The following is a 23580-nucleotide window of genomic DNA, read 5'->3' as shown; positions in this document are numbered from 1 at the left end:
CGGGGGCCAGGGAGGAGAAGAAGGGCCGAGGACGTTTTCCTTTCCCCGTTGCCCTAAATAGAAGCAGTGTCTCAGTCAAACGACGCACAGCCACTGAGCACCCCTCACTGATCCTGGTCTCCATGCCCATCTCTCCTTCAAATCACCAGGTACTTCCTATTGCTTAGAACAATAAGCCCCAAAGGAAAAGGCTCGTCCTTCCTCCTTGCCCAGCAAGGACCACACCTCTGTGCAGCCTGACAACACCAGGCCAAGCAATGTGGTCCCTCTGTGTCCCTAGGGGACAGGGGCAGGGGTCAGGGCCAAGAAACATGACCAGGGCAGGCAGGCTCCGGCCCTGGCACTGGTGCCTGAAAACGCACACTCGTCATACAAAGCCTGAGGCCTAGCACTGGGCTTCAGATCTGGTTTCCTGGACACAGAGGAACAACCCAAGCACAGGAGTTTATGGTCTGCCCCCCAAAGAGAGTCTCGTTAAATCTGCAAGTACTGCCGGGTGACAGGGACGACAGCGCTATTCCCTCCAGGGCAAACTCAAAGGAAACTTTTATCCGCTGGGACAGGTACTTAGAAGAATGGTGCTAGGCTCCTAAAAACCCATTTGGTTTTGATTCCCCCCAGAACAGGGCCCAGTCCGCCCAGCGTTGCGCTTTCATCCTTGCACTCCAGCCGGACGTAAATCTAAAACAGAGCCCCCAGACGGTGCATTTAACAGAGACTATATTTACCCATCACCAAATTGTCTTGACGTGTGCTTAATTACTTAAATGTCTTTAATCCCAAGCCTTTTCTTCTAACAAAATATAAACCAGTTCAGCTGGATGAATGATAAACCAGATGTTTACAACACACAACATGGTCTGGCTTCGGTCAGAATAATTAAGACGTCGTCTTCTGAGTGGGGAGGGGAGATGCCCAAAGCATACATTTGTTTAAATGCTCTGACACCAAAACGTCCACGACAATGTAGCTCCATCAATCTGTAATTGTCTGTCCCTGAAACGGCAATGATAACTTCCACATGAAGGAGCAAGGAAGGTGTTTGTCCTCCTCCGATATGGTCAAGGAGGCTTGGGTTTCTTTCCACGGTAAAGCGCACTTTAAATCATTCGGGCGGAGTAAACTTCCAGGGCCCCGACAGCTGACCTTAGGAAACATGACATTGATTAAGGAGGCATCACGGGCTGACCCAAGTTTACGATCACTCACAGGCTTGCACCCCCGTGCAGAACCCACACTCGCAAGTATTTTCAGTCTCTGGACATTGTGGGCAGTAGTCCCTAGTCCCCTGTGTCCAGGGGTAAATGAGGAAACGGTTGAGTTGTCCCTCCTGAAGGTTACAGAAGAATCCTAAAAAGTTAGAAGTTAGACGAAATCACCAAATGCCAGTCCACCTACGGTTTTTCAAGGTCAGCTCCTCCTGCTTTGTCTTTTTATACTAATTTTAAACACCCTCAAAAGAAGGAGGGGGAGAGAGAGAGAGAGAAGAAAGGAAGGAAAGAAGGAAAGGAAGGAAAGAAGGAAGGAAGGAAGGAAGAGAGGGAGGAAGGAAAAGTCTAAGATACCTAGCTACCAGCTAGGGCATTAAAAGGGACTGAATGCTGAATGTTCATATAACAATGTTAGAAAAATAACAAAAATTCGGCCCTTCGCAGATAGACGTGGTTATCCTTGGGTACTTCGAAACACCAGTGGTCAAACCCCCCGAGGCAGGGCACTCTGCGCTACTCTTTACATTTCCAAGTGTAAGCAGACCGGAAAGCCCGCGACAGCCCACCGTATCTTTATTTTTATCATAATCTTTTTCTGTAGCTCACTTTAGAGTTGCTAAGAATCACTTGGGTAGCTTGTTAGAAATGCAGACCCAGGACCCTGTCCCTGCGGAGTCTGATTCAGCACATCCGGCGTGGGAGCCGGGCAAGTGCACCAGGTGATTCTGAGGCCAACAGAGGACAACCACACCTGAGCAAAGCTGCCCATGGTCACGGGCAAAGGATTGATCTAGGAGTACAAACTTCTTCCAACCATCCTCACCAACTGCTCCGCATCCTCCGTGTTGTCATCTTCCCTCTCGCTGTGATCGTCCACTCCCACACTCTCTGAGGTCCACGGACATCCTGCAAGCCCCAGTCCAGGCCATAGCCCTGGTACCTGCTCTCTGAGAACTTCAGGAAAGCTCGCCCCCTTCCTGGGCCTCGTTGGCTCATATGGAAAGGAAACCACGTGGCTCCTTTGAGTCACAGAGTCTGGGAAACGTTAGAGCTGGAAAGGAGCTTCAGGAGCATTCAGAGGCCCCATTTGTTTTATGGGGGGAGAAACAGGCCCAGAGAGGGAACACAACTTGACCCAAGTTTTACAACGTGTTCATCCCAGAGCTGAAACTGGCACCCCCTTCCCCAGCCTCACCAGGTGTGCGCCTATCTTCCATCTTCCCCTTCCAGATGTGCTCTCTACCCTTCTCTGTCTGACATGAAGGGGCTCCCGGGCTCTCTGGTCCCCCCCCAACCTTCAGCAATATTTAGACCCCTGGCCTCTTGCCTAAACGGTCACTTGCGCGAGGCTACTTCCCCCACCCAATTCTGTCCTCCGTGTGCCAGCGGCCTCCCCGTCCTTGCAGGTCTAGGATGGGAAGAGCTCTACTCCAGGTTACTACAACATCCCTGGCTTCCCCCAGCTCCCTGAAGATCCCTTTGTAAATAGTCTCTCTCTGTATATATGCCTGCCTTGAATTACCCTAAGTTGAGTGTGCCATTTGCTCCTGTGGGGACCCTAACTGACCCTTTGGAAGTGCTGCCATCATGTCTTCTGTGTTACCTGCTTTCCTTGCCTGTACCTGTCTTCCCAGACGGCCACGCGGCTCACTCCCTTTTCTCAAATATGACCTCACCAGGAGGCCTTTTCTGACTACCCTGTTTAAAATACCACCCACTCCCGCTTCATCTCTACCTCCTCTCCTTGTAGTATTTTTTCCTTCTGACCTTATCCCTACCTCACATACTATCCATTTTACTTATTTCTTGGTCTGTTTTCTGCCTTCTATCACTAAAACGTAAGCCCCATGTTACAGGGCAGGGATTTGTGTTGGTTTGATTCATTACCCTATTCCCCAGTTCTAGAATGTGAACGGCACATAGTAGGTGTTCAGAAATAGTCGTTGAATGAATGAATGGCTGTTACATTGGGAAGAGCTCAGCTTCCACCTCTCTGGGAAACCTTTCCCAACAACTTCATCCATTTATGAATTCATTGATTTAAAAAGAAATGAAAAAGAGCCGAGAACCCTAGGTTATAAATCTGGCTCTAAATCTCTCACTGTGGGCGTGCCAGTTAATCTCTCTGCTGTGAAATTAGGTAATATATGTTGAAGCTGCTTTGAATCCTAGTGCAAAGGATCAAATGAGATGATGTGTATGAAAGTGTTTTGAAAAGCATACAACTACACACATGTCCTTATTGTTTGGTTACAGTAATACTTCATTTGTAGAGGGACCTCTTGTCTGGTAATCTCAGCTCTCACAACAGAAAACTTGAAAGAGAGAAAAAATATCGAGACCACTAGAAACCATGAACAGCTAAAGTAGATCTCAGAAAACCCACTCGTCAATGTGCCGCGCCTTATCCACGGCAGAACCCTCAGACCCTCCTTCAATGTGTCGTCACACTCTCTTTACCCAAAATTCTAATCAGCTTGTTTTCCTGTCTCCCAAACTGCAAAGCAAAACTGAAATAGTAAAACTCAGGGAGGGAGGTTACCAGGGTCAAACATTCAAGGCCTCAGAGCAGCATGGGGAAAGCAATCCTAACGACATTTTGACGATCCTTGAGAGAACATGAAAAACCTTGTGCTCATAATAATGACCTTGAGCCATCCAGAAAAATTTACATATACGTTTACGTGGAGAACATACATAGAAACGTTCTACATAAGCAAGCAGGGGACTGTGTGATAGAGTTTAGAAAGATATCTACACAAAAAGCAGCTGCTGCAGACGGCCAGAGCCACACCGCTGACCATATTCTCCCTTCACTTCGTGTCAAAGTTAAATCTGCAGCTCAACTGTGGAAACTAGAGGACCTTCTGGTTTGAATATTTGTATTCTATTTTTTCCTCCTCGTTTTGACATTCTATTTTAATTTGTGTTTTTCCTGGTTCTTATTTTTTTAATTTATTATTTATATTACACTGTTTTATTGTTTTTCTTGTAAGCCACCTCAGAAATTTCATGGAGCAAGGCAGGAATACCAATAAATCAATACATACCACTTGTATGTAGGTTAATGTTTTGCAAAAGTAGGCATTCAATAAAAATGTGTTGTCTACAAAGAAAACAGTGATAATACTAGATAAACAGACATATTTCTAAAATGCTATCATCTTTATTATCTTTTCAATTTTCTAATTTTTGAATTGGGCACAATGAGAAAGGGAACAAAGCTTTCTAAGTTGGTCACAAAAGTGATGACCACATAGAAAGGTGGTTCTTAGGGTTACGAAGCATCAGTGAAAAGACCCGCAACTCCACGTACGGTCCTGTTCTCCCTTTTTCTCTTCTTTGCAGGAAGCAGCAATCCTCTGGGGGAGTCTCAGCCCATTCCAGCCATTTTCGCTCCCCTCTGCCTCTTATAAAACCAGGGAGAAGGGCCATAAAATCTAAATTTACCCAGTGGCTCCGAGGTCTGCACTATCTGGGGGCCTCACAGAGGGATCACATTCCTCTTTCTTTTTGATCCTCTAAGTAAGATGGGTAAGTTGGCCAAAGAGCTTAAGGGGAGTTTGATTTTCATGGGCTGACGTGAAACCACGAGAAAACTGGCCTTTGGGATTCTCCTCTGCCGAGAAGCAGAGAAGTTCAGTTATGTGTCCCTTGTTACAAAGCTAGTAAGTCACCAGCAGCTACTGTGAGTGCCACGGACACCCATAGTCAGGAACTCGCTGGCAATGATGCGGGGCTAACAGATTTTAAAGATTCAACCTAACTCTGCTCCTAGTTGGTAGCGTCCCGAAGGTAGCGGAAATAGGATTGGAACAGGAGTGCCCACGTTCCAGACCCAGGCCTGACAATTCTGACTCAATAGGTGACCCTGGACAAGTCACTTAGCCTCTTTATAACTGGACATGGTCATTCCTGACATACCTTCTTTCCCGGGGGGCTATGAAATGAATATTAGATAATTTACATCCACACTTACAAGTGTACGTGGACATCAACTGCGTCCTCCTCTGTGCTCCCACTGCGCTCTGTGCGTGCCTCTACTACCTTAGAGCACCTGCACGTCACCTCATAGTCACCTTTCACAAGTCTGTCTGCCTGGCCGAACTGAGACCCCTCAAGGGTAGAAATTAGGTTCACTTCATCTTGCCATCCCTCGGTTTCTCTAACAGCATTTGACACACAGGCGCTCAGCACATGTTTTTTGAAGTCAAAAAGGAAAGACAAATTTCTGAACTGCTCAACAACAACAAAATTCCAGTGATGTTTGACTTTCAGACATCACCAAAAAAAATCCTCAGATCCTCACAGGGAAAAACCTTTTCGTTGAAGAACCAAAATTCGGAAAACCAAACCAAACCAACCAACCAAAAAAAAACCCCTTCAGTGTTAAAGCAACCTGGAGATTGTCCCCCAAAATAAATTTTAGTTTTTAAGGACTTTCCAGTTTACAAAACAAACTAACAGCTGCCTATTTAACCTTTACAAAAACTCTGAAAGATACACATTATTATCCCCATTTCGCATAAAAGGAAAGTGAGATGCAGAGAAGTGGAGTCACTTGTCCATGGCCACTCGTGGTCAGGAACTCAGCGGCAACTGCCGTGGGGCAGGCAGCCTGGGCCTTTTACATTAATTCTCTGACTCAGACCCACTGAGTAGGATGTGCAAGGCAGGCAGCTGGGTGCGCTGGGGCACAAAACATGCTGCAGACGCGTCTAGAGGACTCCCTGTCTTGGGAGCCTAAGCCTTGGGCAAAGGTAATAAGCAATGAAGAGATTGAGTTTGACAGGAGTTCCAAGGAGAGGGAGTCAAGGGAGAACCGGGGGTGCAGTGACGTTTGATCTGGGGATGGGCACGGATGAGACTGGGGAAGGATCCTGTCCAGGCAGGACACTCAAGCAAAGGAACAACGCGAGCAAAGATAGAGAGGACAGCGGTCACGGGCACAGGAAAAGCAGCCAGAGAGCATGAGAGAGAAAGAGGGAGAAGCGGACATACTGATGCTGAGGTCCTGGTGAACATCTGAGTGGAGGCTGGAGACGCTGGGCTGGAATCGAGAGGATCAAGAATAAAAACAGACGGTGGCAAGTCGTCTGAACAGAGGAATGGAGAGTACGAAGGCCAAGGGGCTTGGAGAAGATAACATCTAAAACGTGGAGGAAGGAAGAAGAGTCGCAGGGAAGGTGGTCCGGGAGGCAGAAACAGAGGAGGCCGTCCAGCAGAGCAACAGCACCTCCCTGATGTCAGCTGCCGGGAGACAGAGGGTCAGTAAAGGAGGACAGGAAGGATGTGGAAGGGAAGGAAGAGGAACACCGAGAAAAAGGCCGAAATATGGGAAGTAAGAAGTCACCCACGATATTGGAGGGAGCGATTTTGGTCAAATTGGGAGTGTGAGAGAGTGAAAGTCAGATTAAAGGAATTGAGAAGTGGGTTGGGCAAGAAGTGAGGACAAATTCAAGAAATTTGATAAAGGCTCCGAGAAAATAACAAACACATATTAAAATCTCTTGACTCCCTGGAGAGGGCGTCCGTCCGTCCCGAGACCGCCCTGGCTCGCTCGTCCGTGCCTCGCAGCACCACGCTCCAGACAAGAAACATAGCACGGACGATTCGGGTTTTAAAACCTGGAGTGTTGCCTGGAACTTTGCAGCAAGATGAGTAGATCAAAGCACACGCAAGCGCACGCCAGCGCCCATGAGGGCTAAGCGCCATCCTAACAGACCGGCCTGACGTGGGGCCCGCTCCAACTGCGCCCGCGGTGGGAGGCGCTCGTGAGCCCCACAATCAGTGCCGGTTCCTCGGGAACACTAGCGACTGTCGTCGTCACCGTTGTTATTATTCCTCGGCCTGGCTGCCTCCTGCGTCCACTAGACTCCACTCCACACCTCTCTGGACTCAACTCAAAGCTGCCTCAGGAGCCACAGATTTGGCGTCACAGGGTGTATTCTGAAGGTGGCTCTCCCAGGGTTTCAAAGACATTTTGAGATGGTAGCACCGGGAACGAGAGTTCAACCCAGCAGAGCGGTTCCTGTGCAGAGTGTGCTTGTGGCCTAACTTCGGGCATGTTTTTCCAAAGAGCAGCCTCGCGGGGTTCTGGGCGCAGCGCCCGTTTTCACCGCTGCCACCACGCGTGTCTTCCACACAGCGAGTTTCAGCATCCTGCCTGCCTGCCTCACACCGCAAGCTGCCAAGTGCCACACCCCTGCTTCAAAGACAATGACCCTCCTATTGAAGCGACAACCCACAAGGCAAACAGATTCAGCCAGAGATGGTGACAAGAATGCTGAACTTAAAGAGGCACATTCAGACTCCACCATCACTTGCTGTGTGGCCTTAGAGAAGTCATTCACCCTCTCTGGGGGTCCGTTTCCTCCTGTGTAAACTGAGGAGGATGCACTAAAGGAACTCTAAGATGCTTTTCTTCTTAAAAAGAAACAAAAACTTGCATGTTTTCAGTGATTATTAAAAACTATTGGAGATGGTGAAAAAGAGAGCAGCAGCAGAACTGTCGGGACAAAGTAGGCGGTTCAGGGAAAGGAGAGGGAAGACCAGAGACCCAGGAGAAGGGCTGGGAGAAGGGACAGCAGCCTGGGAGCAGCCCCAGCCCTGCCGAGAAATGGAGCGTCCACTGCTCCTGGAGGCAGAGGCAGTTTCCCAGCCTAAGCTAAAGCAGCCCCCTCCTCGGTGGGGGACGTTTGTTTGTTTCCTTCTTTGCTGCCACCAAGGGAGCTGTTGAAAGGGCGGCTCTGGCCCCCCTGGTGCCTCGTCAGCGGTCGCCCTGGGTGGGGAAGGGTCCTTACCCATCGTGTTGTTGGCTCGGGAGCAGGCTGTGCGCTTCAGAATCTCGTGCACCTAAAAGGGGACGACACAGAGCTGAGAAGGCCTTGCCCACCGGGCGTCGCCGCTGCCCGTGGGGCCGGCGCCGGGGAGGCGTTTGGAGAGAGGGGAAGCCAAGCACGCGCCAAGCCGAGCGCACGGAGCGCATGTCAACCCCGCTCAGACTTGAGGACTTTGAGGAAACAAAGAATCTGACCCCCTCACACACATCCCGCCCCCCTCGCCCCACCCCAGAAAAATAAACAAAGGCTATGAACTGACCGCAGTTGCAGGGGGCGAGGAAATAGGCAGCCAGCCTGGGCCACGTGGCCTTCTTGAGGGCCGAGGAGGAAGCGCCAGGTCTGGCGGGCAGGGGATGGAGTGCCTGCCTCCCTCCCATGTCGGGGAGCCTCAGGGAAGACGGGGTTCTCCCTAGCGGGGTCCTGGGGAGAGTGAGGAGGGGTGTGCCTCCTCCACCAGCCCGCAGCACATGCTGACCGGGAGAGCCGGTGTGGCAGCGGGGACAGCTCAGGCTGTGGGGTCAGACCAGAGGGCCCCTGAGCAAGCTCCGGGGGCCTGCTTCTGCCTCCGTGACACAGCCAGTGCACACAGCTGCTCTGAGGGGCCAGCAAGACAGTGCACAGGACAACACTTTGCCAACAGGAAAAGGGCTACTGATATGCTGGTCATTGGTGTTATTATTTCTCTGCCGTTTTTCCTTTTCTTGAGTCCTCTCCACGCCTCCCTAACAAGAGCATGCCACACACTTCCTCCGAGACTCTGTCTTAGAGCACAGGTACGCAGGGCCCCTGCCCAGTGGCTTCTCATGCCTCCCGAGGCTACAGAACCCTGGACTTCGGGGCTTGCGGGGGGCCCTTTCTCTCTCTCATGGGAGGAGAGGGGTGCTCCCTGTGGAAAAATCAGGGACATAGGTGGGTCGGTGTGAACCCACTGGCCAGCTAGTGACCTCCTAGTGGGGCCCAAGCCTGTACCAGGCTATACCCTGCAACAAAGTCTGCTTAGTGGCAAACAGCTGGGCTGCTCAGACACCAACAAAGAAGTGGGCACAGGGAAGACATCTGCAGATATGCGCGAGGTGTTCTGACAAAAGCCCAGGGCAGCGTAGACCCCGGGACAAAACTCAAGGCTCTTTTTCCCCTTCTCACAGTGTGGGGTGGACTGAGGAAAGGGAAGGAGGGGAAAGACAGAGCTTTCAGAAGGAGAGATGAATGCTAGAAGATGTTACTCCTTGACTATTTATATTCCCATATTCCAGCCACAGACCTAGAGAGAGTGGTAAATAAATAACTTCCAGCAGAATGGGGCCCCAGAGTGTTTAATTCTGCTCATAATACAGTGCAGTAATTCGAAAGCAATAATAATTAGGAACAGCATTTACATGGCATTGTATTATTTTACAAGCACTTCGCAATTATCGGATAATCTCTAAAACACCCTATAACTCCCCCACAGTTGTGGGACCCAAGCCACAGTGAGATTTTAATTGGCTTGTAATAGCATCAACCAAGAAAATGAGAAGTTTACACCTTTTTCCATAGGAAGAAAAATCATATGCCCATTTTAAACCTTCCTAAAGCAGGCTAAGGGACCTGAGATGTGCTCTTGCCCATCCTGCAAGCAAGAGTGAAGGCCACGTTTTCAGTGTGCCTGGGAAACATTCTGTAGCTTCCTCTAGTCACCTGTCCCTTCTTTTCCTTCTTATCCTTTCTAATCACCCCTTGTCTGGGAGGGTGTTGTGGGTATCCAACCCTTACTCCTCCTTTGAGAACTTGAGTTCTTTCCTAGGGATCACCGGAATCACATCTCCATGCCTCCCGTTTGGGCATGAATAAGTCCCTAGCATTCCCTGGGCTCTCCACTCCAGGCTGAATGACCTCCAGAGCGGTGGAGAGCACACTGGGCAGTGAATGCAGATGCTCTGCAGCCCAGGCTGGGGCCAGAGACAGATTTTTGTTAGAATCCATCACCCCACACAATTCAACACTTGGCATAAAAGGCAAAACACCTGTAGAAGAAAGGCTATGGTCATGAATGCTGGCTTTCTATTGAATGAGCTGCTAATTTTATTCTTGGACAAACTGGCTAACTCCAGCATATACTGTGAGATAAATTCACATGAACCCCTGTCATCAGGGTTGAAAGAAACGAAAATGCATAGAAACACAGTGGCCCTATCATTGGAAGGACAGGTTCCCGTCCTTGTTCTGACACCAACAATCTATGTGATTTTTTTCTCAATGTGTTGCTTCTCAGAACTTTAGTTTCCTCAACTGTAAACCAAGGGGTCACCTAACTAGTTGAAAGTCCCCACCAGCTCTGACATCCCCTGTTTTTGTGATTCTAAGAAGGACTTTAGTGGAGAACCCATACAGAGAAGACGCTGCTCTCACACGGTAAGTGAGGGCAGTTGTCTGCTATTTCTTTTGCTACTGGGATGGGGACACGCTTGGGTAGTCCTCTCGGTTGCTAGGCAACTCCAAGCAAATAGTGATTTGAGGTTGCAGAGAGGGTAAGAGAAGGCCCCGCCATCAAGGTACTCAGCCTTCCTCCCGGCCCCTTTCTTAATGCAGTGCATTACTCACAATGCGGCTTCGGGTGGCATTGTCAAAGAAGGTGTCCTTTTCCTGGATGTTGTACCTGCAGACACCAAGAAAGCAGACGGTAAGCTCACATCGTTACCCTTGCCTGAGGACACTGTCGCCCCGGCCCGCAGCCAGCCTCAGAGAGCAACACGGCCAGGTGTGTGAGGTGTGCACTCACTCACAATTTGCTTAGGCTCTTTTTGACCCTGTCACTCTGAAAACTCATCACAGAAATTTATCCTAGGGAATAAATTCAACAGAAGAAAAGAGTGACATAAATATAAGTGCCCATTACAAAGTTATTTATGATAACAATTATGGACATAAGATGTAATTTCAAAATTGATAGACTAGATTATCATGCAGCCATTAAAAACCACAATTATGCAAATTTTGTATATAGACAAAGATTATACCACGAGAGAAAAATATTATACTGTGATAAGTTTTCAAATTGAAAATATATCATGGACAAAGACAGTAAAAACTACAAAAAAAAAGAGAGTATAATTTCAGGGTGTTGGGATTATAATTCTTTTTGTTTTTCAAAATTTCACTTAATGTTATCAGTGTCTTCTCATCCATTAGATAGCACACTTCTAATCATGCCAGGCCTGTGTGTCGTCTTTCATTTTATACATTGAACTTCCACTCAGCAAAGCACCTGGGGCACGCCTGCCTCGAGGGTGCTATGCTAGAGGATGCACGGAGGAAGGAAACATGCTCCGGCTCCCCGGGAGCCCCCAGTTCCCGAGTGGGGGTGTCCAGGTGACTGATGCAGAGTAGGACGTGCAATGTGCAGACCACGGCTGTGGAAACTCGGCAGGTGGAGAGCATGCTCCTGCTGGGAAGCACAGGACACTCTGCAGAAGGAAGATGCTGCCGAGCGGGTGCTGAAGGACAGCACAGTGCAATGAATGCAGACACCTGGGAGGTGGCCGTGCAGACGCCAGCAGGCCATGACTGAAGGCCCAGGGAGGGGGCGCAAGGAAGCAGCAGCCACAGGCCACCAGGCCAGGCCCCACTCAGCCACGTAGAGCTGCGGGGCCTTGGACAGACCTGGACCTGGCTTTCCTCTGCCTCACAAAGGGGAGGTGAGGATCAGTGAGGGGAGGGGTGTGCGTCTGCAATTGCTCTCTGACCTGGGGGGCACGGGCGGGAGACACTCTCCCGTGAACGGCAGGAACGCTGCCCTCCTGGAAAGGGGGGCTCCTCCTGTCTCCTCTGCTTTTCTAGTCCTCCGCTCTCTCTCCAGCTCAGCACTCTCCCATCAGTCCTCACCGTCACTTCCCTTCTCATTAGCTCCTGGAGCGGCTGCTACATCTCCCACTTCCCGGTGTGCCCCGCCCCCCTTCCTGGGAAGGGTTTGATTCCCTCTTCCCTGGCTGGGGCAGGGGTGGGGTCTGTCCAGAGTCAGAGATTGCGTGAGTAGGCAGCTGCGGTACAGAAATCCACACCCCGCCGCTGCCTCTCCGGCTTGTCACCCTGCTGAGACCCCACCAGACTGGGAGATGGGCAGATTTGCCCAAAGAAGACAAACAGGAGTCCGACCACTCTCTCACAGAGTCCCAGAGTTCATAGTTGGCTGCTCCCTGGTCACGGAAAATGGCCGAATGGCAGGTTCCCCCACTGGACAAATACCCAGGGCTACTGGGGATACTCTCACCTGGGGCGGGGGTCCCAGAGCAGGCCCAGGGCCTGTTTCACCATGACAAGCACACTCCCTCCTCCCTCCCAGCATCCCGCACTCATCGCGTGAGCCCAGGGCTGGGGCACAGAACGGAAGAGACGGTGTTCAGCTTTCCTTCCCGTCCCCTCTCACGCCCCTGACCCAGCAGCTTCAGTACTCACAGGTACATCTTCTCCCTAGAGAATGGGTAAGAGAGGTTCTTCATCCTGTTGTTGCTATGCTCTGGAACTCTGGGCTGCAGAGGCGAGCTCAGCTTCTGCAGAACCGCGTTGAACTTCTTCGCAATGCTGCCTCCTGCTTTGATCTCGTACATCTAGGAGAGGGAAAGCCACAGGTAGGACAAGGGGGCCACATGCAGCCCTCAGAGAGGAATGGCTTCATAGCCAGCACTGCACGGGGCACGCAGCCCTGGAGGAGAGAGGAGGAGACTTGGAGAAACAAGGAGGGCCCATCCCTTGCCCCCAGTGCTGTCCCAAGGAAGTGGGCTCTGGAGCCCCTCTCAACTATTCGTGCATGTGGAGGTGACCAGTGTAGAGAAACAAGTGTGGAGTTCGAACTTTCTATATGACTTCATTATATCATCTAAGAGAAGCTGCAGGCCTACTATGTGACAGTCACCGTACTAGGTGCTTGGCACAAATCAGCTGGGTAGGTGATATTATTCTCTTATTATGATGTAGGAAATTAAGGCCCAGATCAGTGAGATGAGCCAACAAAGGCCACACAGGTAGTAACTGGTGACAGAGCTTGGATTTAACTCATGTCAACCTAACCCAAAGTCTGAACCCCGCCACTACAGCATGCTTCTATGTGATCACCCAGTATCACTTTCTTTGTGTGTTTCTCTTAGGAAATATCTGTGTTTAAATGAGTTTGCTTTCAAAGCATTAAACATTTAATGAGTACCTGCCTTGAGTAAGGCACATATTTAATACCAAGATAATTGTTCATATTTATAGTATGTATAACTTTTTACAAAACACAGCGTGTTTTCGCAAGCATTATAGTTTTTCGTCTTTCTAATTTACAAACACAGTCACTGAGATACGGAGTCTGAACTTCTCATAGCAAAGCCACGATAAATTGATGATGGCCACAAATTTTTATCCAAATTAGTTTAAGAAGTAGCATCTCTATTCCTACCCCCCTTGAATCTGGGTAGGTTCAGTGGCCACTTGGCCAGTAGAGTACAGTGGAAGTGACAATCTGCCAGCTCCACCCTTTAAGAAGATGAGCAGCTTCAGCCTTGGTCCGCCTTGGCCCTGAGCCACGCTGTACAAAGCCTGCGCAGGAGTCCTGTGAGTGCCCAGAGAGGGGAAGACACTTGGCTGGGCCCGGCCCGCCCGCTGCCTGGCCACGCAGCAGGCATGCAACTGAAGCCTTCTGGGACCCTCCAGTCCAGCCCACCCCCAAGCTAAACACCACCATGTGTCCCCAGTCATGGAGCAGAATAGTCATCCGTTCCAGTTCTGCTTAAGTTCCTGACCCCGAAAACCATGAGATATAATACAATGACTATTGTTTCAAGCTAGTAAGTTTGGACTAATTTGTCATGCTGCAATAGATAACTAGAACAAGAGCCAACGTCCGGATCTTCTGACTTGAAAGTCTCTTCTTCTCTATCATGATAGCCTCACATTGTTTAAATCCAGGGGAGCAGTAAGACATGTATGATTATTTGTCTTAATACTTGATACTCCAGCTGGTCCGAAGGTAGGGAGTTATCCCACTCGATTGTTCACAGTCAGCTACAGATTGAACTCCTTGTTCTACTACTTTTCCCCTTCTCACTACTGCACTTGAATAGTCTTAAAAAAATACTTGAATAGTTGAAATACTCATGAAGATAGAGAGAGAAATTCCACAAAAGACATACAAAATGCTGTGAGGGTTCAAAGAAAGGAGGTAGCACTTCCAGTCGAGAAATTAGACAAATGTTTCAAGGAGGGAGCAGCATTTCAGTTGGATTTAACAGAACAGTAATCTTTTTTTGTTGTCATTTTGTTCTTTAATAAAGTAATGATAAGCAGGGGCAGAGGAGAACCTCCCCAAACTACCAACTGAAACGTAGCCACAGTTTATTTATTTCTTCTAAGTGTTTTTCCGATGCATTTTAATTTAATTTCAATTATAAAATTAACACAGTTCAGGTAAATAAACCAAAACCATAGAAGCATATTTTCCAGATGTTAAAAGTTGCCTGTCACTTCCAGCCCAATCCCACCTTCCTCTCCAAAGAAAACCTCTTTTAATAGTTTGGAGTATATTTTATCCCAACTCTTTATACATATAGAACTGGATCCCTTTCTAATCAACAGTGATCACCCTTTACATGTTGCTCTACAATTTTCTTTTTTCATTAAATAATATATTAAAGGCTATTTCTATAATAATATACCAAGGCTATTTCTTCTCTGTCTACTCTTCTCCACATCCACCTCTGGTATCCTAGCCTAAGAAACCTTTGTTAGGTTACAATGATAACTTGTCTGTAACTGATCTCCTCTCACTAAGGGTTATCAGATTTAACAAATAAAAATACAGAAGGTCAAGTTAAATTTGAATTTTAGATAAACGATGAGTCATTTTTAGTATAAGTAGATCCCATACAAGATTTGGGACCTACTTATATTAAAAATCTATGCAATTAAAACAATTGTTAGCATAAGTGTGCCCCATGCAGTATTCAAAAAAGTATTCATTGTTGATCTGAAATTCGAATGTAACTGGGCATCCTGCACTCTGTGTGGCAGCGCCCCCTACTCTGGCCCACCTCCTGTTCCGTGTCCCCTGGAGCCAGAGCGACGTTGCTGAAGCAGAAATCTAATCATGTTGCCTCCCTGTTAAAAAGCCGTCAGTGGGCACCCACTGCTCTTAGGATAAAGACCACAATTCTCAATGCCGCCCATGGAACCCCATAGAAGTCCCCACACTTACCCTGTCCCTGGTCCCTGGCTCAGTGCACACCGCCGCTGGCCCTGTTTTCAGTTCTTCTAGCGCGATGAGCCTCTACACTCCTCGTCCCCTCCCTCGGCCCTCACCACCTCTGCTCACACTGAGGTCTCACTCCACTGTCACCTTCTGGGAAGAGCCTTTCTTGCTTCCAAACAAGGCCAAGTCCCACCTTCACAGTATTTCAGGGGTCCAAATTCCTCCCCTTCATAGCGCTTATCGCAGTTGTAATTTTACATTTCTGAGTGATTTTTTGGTTGATGTCCCGCCACCCACCAAACCATACCCTCCCTGAGGGCAGGTGCTGTCTTTGAATGGACAAGTGGTAAATCTCTGGAGTGACAGCATTGGCGGCAGCAGCTGCTGCCACTGGAGGAGCCCAGTGGTAGAAATAAACCAGTCTGGGGAATGAAGCCAAAAGCCTAAGGCCTCTGGCTGGCTAAGGCTTCCCTTCTTGTCCCCACCAAGGGCAAAGGCACCAGGGAGCCCAGCCGCGGCAGGGGCTAGGAATGCCTGCGGTTAGTGGGGCGGATCACAACCCAGCAGTTGTCTCAGGTTAGCTGAGAACCTCCCGGCAGTTCCTGAGCCTCGACTTGGCAATGGCTGTGGTAGCGCTCACTTAGAAAAGCGGGCTACGGGGAGTGGGCCCCCGTGCTATGTGTTCAGTGGGGCCAGGAGTGGAGCTGGGATAAAGTTTGACTGTTTCTTGATGGCGGATGCTCCAGCTCCAAATCACTGAAAGTAATATCATCGCGTCTGCCTTTGGGACAATGTCAGGGTGTGGAAGGCCCGAGCCCCACCAGAGAACTCACAGTAACGTCCACTCCACAGGCCTGCACAAGACCCTACACAAACGCTCCCAGGCTGAACCGCCACCGCAGACTTGCGCTGGAGAGATGTCCCAGACTGCACAGAGCAGGCACATACAAAACGCGTGTGTGTCCCCATGGCGCAATACCACGCACGCTGGGCTCGGAGAGCAAGGGACCTGCTTCCCATCTCCATGCCTTTGCATGTGTCACCTGTTCCTGGGACTTCCTCCCTCCTTTTCCGCCTGTACAACTCCTGCCTCTCCTCACTACAAGGCTCAACTTGCTGTCATGCGTCCTTAGTACCCTGTGAATGAATACCAGCATCGTAGAATGTATCATGGCTCACTTGTTTGGGTTTACACATCTGTCTCTAGCTCTTGGTTTACTTCTCTGTCTCCCCAACAGACTGTGGACTTCTGGACAGCAGAGCCCCTGCCCTGTGTGCCTGGCATGCAATAGGGACAGGGTAACATTTACTAAGGGAATGACCTGAGTCCCGGTCCTTGTGACACTAACTAGATGTGTGACTTTGGACAAGCCACTCTCCCCCCTCAGCTTCTTCATCTCTGAGAAGGCAGAGAACCTCTACTTCCTACCACGATGGAGTAACTGAGACTGATTTACTCTCCTGCCTGAAACACCCAGAAAAGATACGTGACATTGGACATCAGGCAGCAAAGGGCAGCGATGTCTGAGGGAGGAAACAAGCGAGGCGAGCACTGTGTTTGCTCCAGCTCGCTGCCTTGGGAGAGGAAGGGGAAACAGGTGGGGGCCAGCAAACTCCCTGAGTCGAGGAGACAGAGCTGTAAGTCTGGGGAGGCCGAGGCAATTAGCATTCACAGGATGGAGTACCTGAGAGGGGAGAGATGCACAGAGAACCCCAGAGGTCTACAGAAGGTCCCCTTAGCAGCACGGGTGTGGGGCAACTACCCAAGGCTGGAGAAGGAGCCATCCGAGAGGACTGGGAGTAGCACCTCCGCCCACCAGGAAAATCCGCTAATGCACAGAGCACTGGGTGGAGTTCTCAGATCTACTCGGTAGTGGCGGATAATTAGCCGTAGACTGGGCCCCACTCCAGACCCACTTAACAAATCATAAAAGCAAGAACTGAACTAAATGGCTTTTAAAGTATTTTCCAAGTCTCACATTCGATGGCTTTAAACATTTAACGAAAAGGAAACATTAATTCATGGCGCAAGCATTTCTAGGCACCTCCTGGACGTCAGGTCCTGAGCTCGGTGTGGCCTGTGGCAAGTGCCGGAGAGGAGCAAGGATGACAAGGACCCCTTTCAGGTGCAGATGCTTTGCGGTGTCTCCCGCACTGCCTCCGGTATCGCTTCATGGGGTCGTGAGAACTCTGCGAGGCGTGTCTGCCAGGTAGGCTTAGCGTCTCTAGTTCACAGATGAGAAAACTAAGGCTCAGAGGGGCAGGGACTTGCCAGAGCCGGTGGTAAAATCGTGCCTGGAACCAGCTTTCCTGGGCTGTTGCCACCAACCTAACATCCTTCGGTCCTTGGCAGGGCGGTGTGGACTGGCCCTGAGAAGGTGGCAGGCTGGAGGCCCGCTCAGCCCCACCAAACCCGGCAGCCCAGGCCTTCAGCAGGGCCCAAGAAAGGCACCTGATCATCTTTATTATTATTAATACAATCAGCAGTGGCATCGTTATTACTGTTATTCTTGGACATCAGAGAATTATGAACATCCTCAGAAATGGCGAGACACATGTTCGCCAGCTGTTCCCCATTATGCCCTCCCCGGGTACATGATACGCCTTTCATGTGCTTAAAATCATAAATAATTTTTAAAGTATGTTGCTCTTATTTTTTATTCCAGGGCTCAAATGTGGTTCTCATAAAAGCTCGCTTTGGCCTCGCTGACACAGTGTAAGGGGTTTACTGAGATTCCTTCTTTTCTTCCTTCTTTCTTCCTCCTTGTCTCCCTCATCCTCTCCCCTCCAGAGGGGCACAGCAGTGTGGTCTGAGGGCTGAGTCGTTTCCTTTCTGCATTAAAATCATGTGCTTTCCTGGGCCACAGGGAACAGACTATGTATCTTGGACAGTATACAAGCCACTGTCTCCATTTTACAGATAAGGAAACCGAGGCAGGGGAAGTTTTGCTAACATGCCCAACATCACACAAAAACATTAGGAGATCCAATGACCCCACAGATAAAAGATCAAGGAAAAGGTGTAATAGTACAAAATGGAAACAGTATGATCTTGATGATCCATGAGTCACTATATCTGCAGAGGCCTACGAGGGCCTCTCCCAGCAACGGGCAGGAAGAATACAGACCAGGCACAAAGAGCATGCCCCCAGCTGGGACCACATGTGTTGACAGAAATTAATCCAGATCATCTGCCTCGTTTTAATATTTGTGCTTTCCTCTGCTCCTCCTGCAGCCTCAGGATCACGGAGGTTCGACAGTCACTGTTCCTGGCGTCACACTCATCTTGAGAGGCAGGACTGAGCTGAAGATGACCATCTCTCCCTTCTACTCGGCCTGCACAGCAGGAGGCCCAGAACCCAGAGAAGTCGAGCAGTGTGGCAGGGATGCCACAAGTCACTGGCTGGACAAGGACGGAAGTCTCCGGAGCTGAAGAAGCAAGGAGCAAGAGAAGCCAAAGATGCCACTGGATTCGTGCCCTGTCCCCAGCTGTGCACGCAGTGAGCGTGGACCCAGGGGCTCCACACTGCTGCCCATAAGCACATTTACCCACACAAGAGTGCTGAGCCCTTTGCCCACCAAAATGGAAACAACAGGAGGAGCTGCTAAGATCAGCTGCACCCTGGAGCCCAGAGGGAGACGCCTGGGTGCACACCAGGAAGAGGGCTGGCTGTCCCTTTGTCCCCACCTGTGCCTGCAGGCAGATTTCCCATAAGGCAGTCAGCCACAAATCTGAATGTGGATGGTGATGTATTTACAAAATGCACGTTCTCTATTGTCTAACTCTGCATTGGTTTATGGGTTTTAATTCTGTGTCATGATGTCCTCTACACATGGATAATGCTTGCTGACTTTTAAAATTAGTGATTAAATCCACAGTTATAAAATCACATGGCTCACGAGGCTGTGTGGGAGCCTCCGGTCTCAGCCGTCTGCCCCGCTCTCTGTGCTGCGCCCACTCCGGCTCCTCTCAGCCCCTCACGCAGGTTGGGGTCTTCCTACCTTGGTGCCTGAGGACACGTCCTTCCCTCTTCTGGGAAGGTTCTCACCTGCCCTCCCCACCTGGCAAACACCTACCCAGCACTCGAGCCTCAGCTCAATGGCGCCTTCCCTCCCCGGCCCCCCAGGTAATGAGTCTGCTCTGGTTGGCTCTCTCGTCATACACGCCCCCCTCTTTCCTTCCATGGGTGCCTCCCAACTTGTAACTAGCCACATAATGTCTGAAGCCTCCCCACATGAAAGCCACGTGGGGCCCAGGACCAGTGGTAGTCACCACCGTATCACCACGCTCGGCAGACTATCTGCTGCATAATGATGTTCGATGAATATTCATTGGGTGGATGTATGGACAGATGAAAAATGAAAACTTCCAAAGGGCTAGGACCTCTTACACACAACCTAGCCACATCCAGGTACAACTGGACTCTTCCTAAATGTTTTTTGGTAACGAGAAGTGGCTACTGGGGACTCAGATCAGGGTGGCCACTAATGGCACATGCACCACAATACTGCCCCACCCTTGCAGACATCCCCCAGGGACCACGCGGTCCTCCCTGTTGCCCCGGAGGGAGCCTCAGAGCCTGCCTCAGCGTCACTCTCCAGCGAGCCCCACCACGGGGTGGGATCTGGCGTGTGTGACTCAAGCTCTCATTCATGACCGGCATTTATTTCATGCTTGCTCTATGCCAGGCGCTGTTCCGGGTGCTGCTGACGCCGTGGAGCAAGATCCCCGCCCCGCCGAAGCTTCCAGTGTAGCAAGGGTACAGACCCCAAAGAAACAACCTGGTGCCAGGTAGTGCTAAGTTTTGGAAGGAAAGACAGATGCAGGGATGGAGAGTGGGGCAGGGGGAGCTCGCTTCACACAGGACGGTCCAGGGGGCCTAAGAGACCACAGTGGAGTGAGGGAGTGAGTTCTGGGGGTCTCTGGAGAGGGTCTCCCGGGCAGAGGGAACGGCGAGCACAAAGGCACTGGGAGAGAAGCAGGCCGGGCGCGTGCTGGGGCCGCTGGGGGGCCAGAGCGGCTGTAAGAGTGGGCAGGGGTGTGGGAAATGAACTTCTGCCCTGGACGGCAGGCACTGTCATTTCTGGTCCCTGGCTGAGCAACAGCCCTTTCACACCCAGGGCAGGACTCCCACAACCCCCTCAGGCTCAACCCTGCCCAGCCCTCGAACAGATCTAGCCACTGGCCCCGCTGTGGCTCTGCACCCCGTTCCCCTTCTCCCATTCTCGGGGCTCTCATCGGTGGAGTGCTGGTGGACGTTTCACCAGCCCCTGAGGGTGGGGATGGCGTAGGGTGGGGGGCTGCTAATTTGTAAAGTTTGCTGGCTTCCATGGTATAAATGCTCCCACCATCGCCAATTCCAAGCTACCAATGATGCACCAACCAGCTTGACAAATTCCTGAAAACGTAGCGACCAGGTGTCAGGAGCCCTCATGAGCCAACACATCACAGAAGGAGCTCTGGCTGAGTGAGAGTCCTGCCCGTGGGCTCAAGTGCCAGAATCTGGCTGCCCCTGCCAGCTTCTCCGCCTCTCCCCACGCTGGCCCCTCCCCCACAGCCACAGGGGCATGCATGGCTGCACTGCGCTCCTGCTCTCAGGTCACCTACTGGGGCAGTGATTGCACGTCCCGGTTACTCAGGACAGTCTTGGTTTGCTACTGTCGTCCTGACGTAATTTTTTTTTCCTTTTTTTTTTTTTTATTTCAGCATGTTATGGGGGTACAGATGATTGGGTTACGTATGATGCCCTTACCCTCCCTCCCCCTGAAGTCCGAGCTTCAAGTGTGTCCATTCCCCCGGAGGTGCGCATCACACTCATTGTTTGTGTATATGCCCGTCCCCTACTCCCCCCTTCCCCCCCCCGCCCAACATCTAATACATGTTATTCTTATATGTGCGCTTAAATGTTGATCAGCTAATACCAGTTTGATGGTGAGTACACGTGGTGCTTGTTTTTCCATTCTTGGGATACCTCGCTTTTACCACTAACAGCTCTTTCACTCTCGAAAGTGCCCCACTCAGCGCATAGGTACCACTGGGTTTTTTTTCTAATTTTTTATGAGAATCATTACAGAAAACAAAAAGAATAAAAAGTCAAAGCATTCTACACTCTTTCCAGCTCATTTCAATAGCAATCCACGCAGTCAAAGAGCATGCACCAAAAAGCCCCACAAAGGTATCAAATATTATAAGAATTCTACCCTCTCAGCTGCGCCACTATTAAAAACAAATGTTTGAGAACAGGCAGTGACAACAAGAGGAAGTCCCCACCTATAGCCAGTCAACCATATGTAAACAGCAACAGTTCTAGCTCATTTAAAAGTTATGGACGATAATAATAAAAATAATCTGTCCAGAAAGTCATCATGAAGGCTGAGTAGACAGGGCCCCTTCTGCCGTGACCAAGGTCTACAAGTTCTCAAACTCAGGGAGTTTCTCCTGCTTTTCACTTTCTGGATTTACTGAACTATCAAAATAGTTCCAAAGAGTAAAAGTCACCACCTGATGAAGGAAGAGTGGTCAGGGTGAGGAGGGAATTTTGCACGGACTATTCACAGCTGAGGGACTCTGCCAAGGATCACAAGCAAAGGGAGACCCCAGGGCTGGAGTATAAGAATTGTTGGGCATCAATGGGCCAATCCACCTAGTATTTAATGAGCAACTAATATTGAAGGAACATCGTGCCAGCGCTTTCAGGGATACCTAAGAAACATAAACTACAGTTCTTGCTTTCAGGGGACTTATGGTACATTTGCAGACACGAGAGCAAGGCGCCCAAAGCAGCCGAAGAAAAACCAACAGGTAAGATAAGGACTGGCTGCAGGCTGACTCAGGGTCCCAACAGGCTGGGATCCGTTCGGGCTGAAGAAAGAAAGGAGGGTCTACGAGGGAAGTGAGATTTGGGCTGGGATTCAAAGGATGGGCAGTATTTGTTTATTGCAGGAAGACTGGGGAGATCATTCCAGGACCAGGGACAAACATTTAAAGCCTCCGGAAAGGCTCCAGCCTGCAGAAGGAAGAGTGCATGGGTCTGCATCAGGGGGCTCCATGCAGGCCCCTCAGAGAGGCGTGGTTTGGAGAAGAGCAGTGCAGCACAGGCAGAACTCAGAGAAAACCCAGCGACGTCGCCGGGCTCAGGGATGCAGGAGAGCCCCAGCTGTGGAACAGACACCAGGGGCCGAGTGCGCTAGCTCACTCAAAGCACAGCGGGAAGCGGTGGCAGGTGTAGCACATTCTTACTCCTAGATATCTGCACACAATCAGAGTGCGAATGACCCCAAAGGGTACCTGTCCTCAGGCCCCTCAGCTAACATCAGGAACAGGGGGGAAAAAATAACAAATTCACAAACCGCCATTTGGTTCACACGGATCACAGCATTTTAGAGCTATGACGGAGAACTCAGGGTCCAGCCCTCTTACTTCGCAGGTGAGAAAGCCGTCACCCAGGAGTGCCAAGTAACGCCCTGAGCTAGTCCAGAACAAGAGAAAAATGACAACTCAAGCGTGTCGCCTCCCCGAGCCCACGATTGCTCAGTCTGGGGAGTACATCCCGCACAACGCCGGTTCCCCAGGATACTCGGCGATGCTCGGCGCAAAAAGGGGTGAACAAAACTGAACCGCTCTTTTTAAACACAAAGCTCCTCAGAACTTTTAATTGGTCAGATAAATGGTAACAATTAGTGTCTCTTCCGTTGGTGAGACCATGGAAACTTTTTTCTTTTTTTTAATAAAACCAAAGACTGTCATTCTACAGGACACACTCTGAGAAGCGCCCTCCACGCCATCCGCTGCCGCAGGTCCGGTTTCGGGTTTCTGAGTGAAGCGAGAGGGCAGGAGCATGGCTGGGGAGTCGGACGGACTGGATGTGGCACCTTCGAGACGTGTGACCTTGGATAGGCTGATTAAACCTCTCTTAGCTTCCGTTTCCTCATCTATAAAATGAGGCTAAAGCTCGTACCTCCCTCATATCATTGTTGTGAGGATAAAAACAAAATAATCGACGTAAGACTCTCATCAAATGGCTTAGCACATAGAAAGCATTAACTACATTTAAAGCTCAATTAATTTAATTATCTCTTTATCAGCTTATACCTATGGCTACACGTCTTTTGATTTTAAGATATTTCATTTTATTAGCATTATCCAGAGTGGTTTTATGAACCTTTTCCTTCAAAGTCTAATGTAAGAATTATGAAATATGGCCAAGCTTTAAAACACACTAATATCCTTCTTTGCAGATCCCTCTTACCAAGGCAAAAGAACCTTTTACTTCATCAAACCAATGCTTCTCTTTGGAAATAGATGCATAAATGGGAAGATAATTAC

General features: G+C 49.9%; 1 protein-coding gene across 1 annotated transcript in view; it reads right to left on the bottom strand.

The window, feature by feature from the left end:
- Window positions 1-23580, bottom strand: part of ANO2 (anoctamin 2, calcium activated chloride channel) — a 361968-nt gene that overhangs the window by 245227 nt on the left and 93161 nt on the right. The window contains exons 6-8 of the mRNA XM_012637807.1: window positions 12485-12636; window positions 10634-10688; window positions 8015-8066 (exon numbers count right to left, since the gene is read on the bottom strand). Of these exons, the coding sequence (XP_012493261.1) occupies window positions 8015-8066; window positions 10634-10688; window positions 12485-12636 (259 nt within the window). The remainder of the gene's footprint in view (window positions 1-8014; window positions 8067-10633; window positions 10689-12484; window positions 12637-23580) is intronic.

The sequence above is a fragment of the Propithecus coquereli genome, unplaced genomic scaffold, assembly GCF_000956105.1.
Source record: "Propithecus coquereli isolate 6110/MARCELLA unplaced genomic scaffold, Pcoq_1.0 Scaffold124, whole genome shotgun sequence".
Taxonomy (NCBI): Eukaryota; Metazoa; Chordata; class Mammalia; order Primates; family Indriidae; genus Propithecus; species Propithecus coquereli.
Note: the sequence above shows the minus strand (reverse complement) of the source record. Positions and strands in the feature narration are given on the sequence as shown.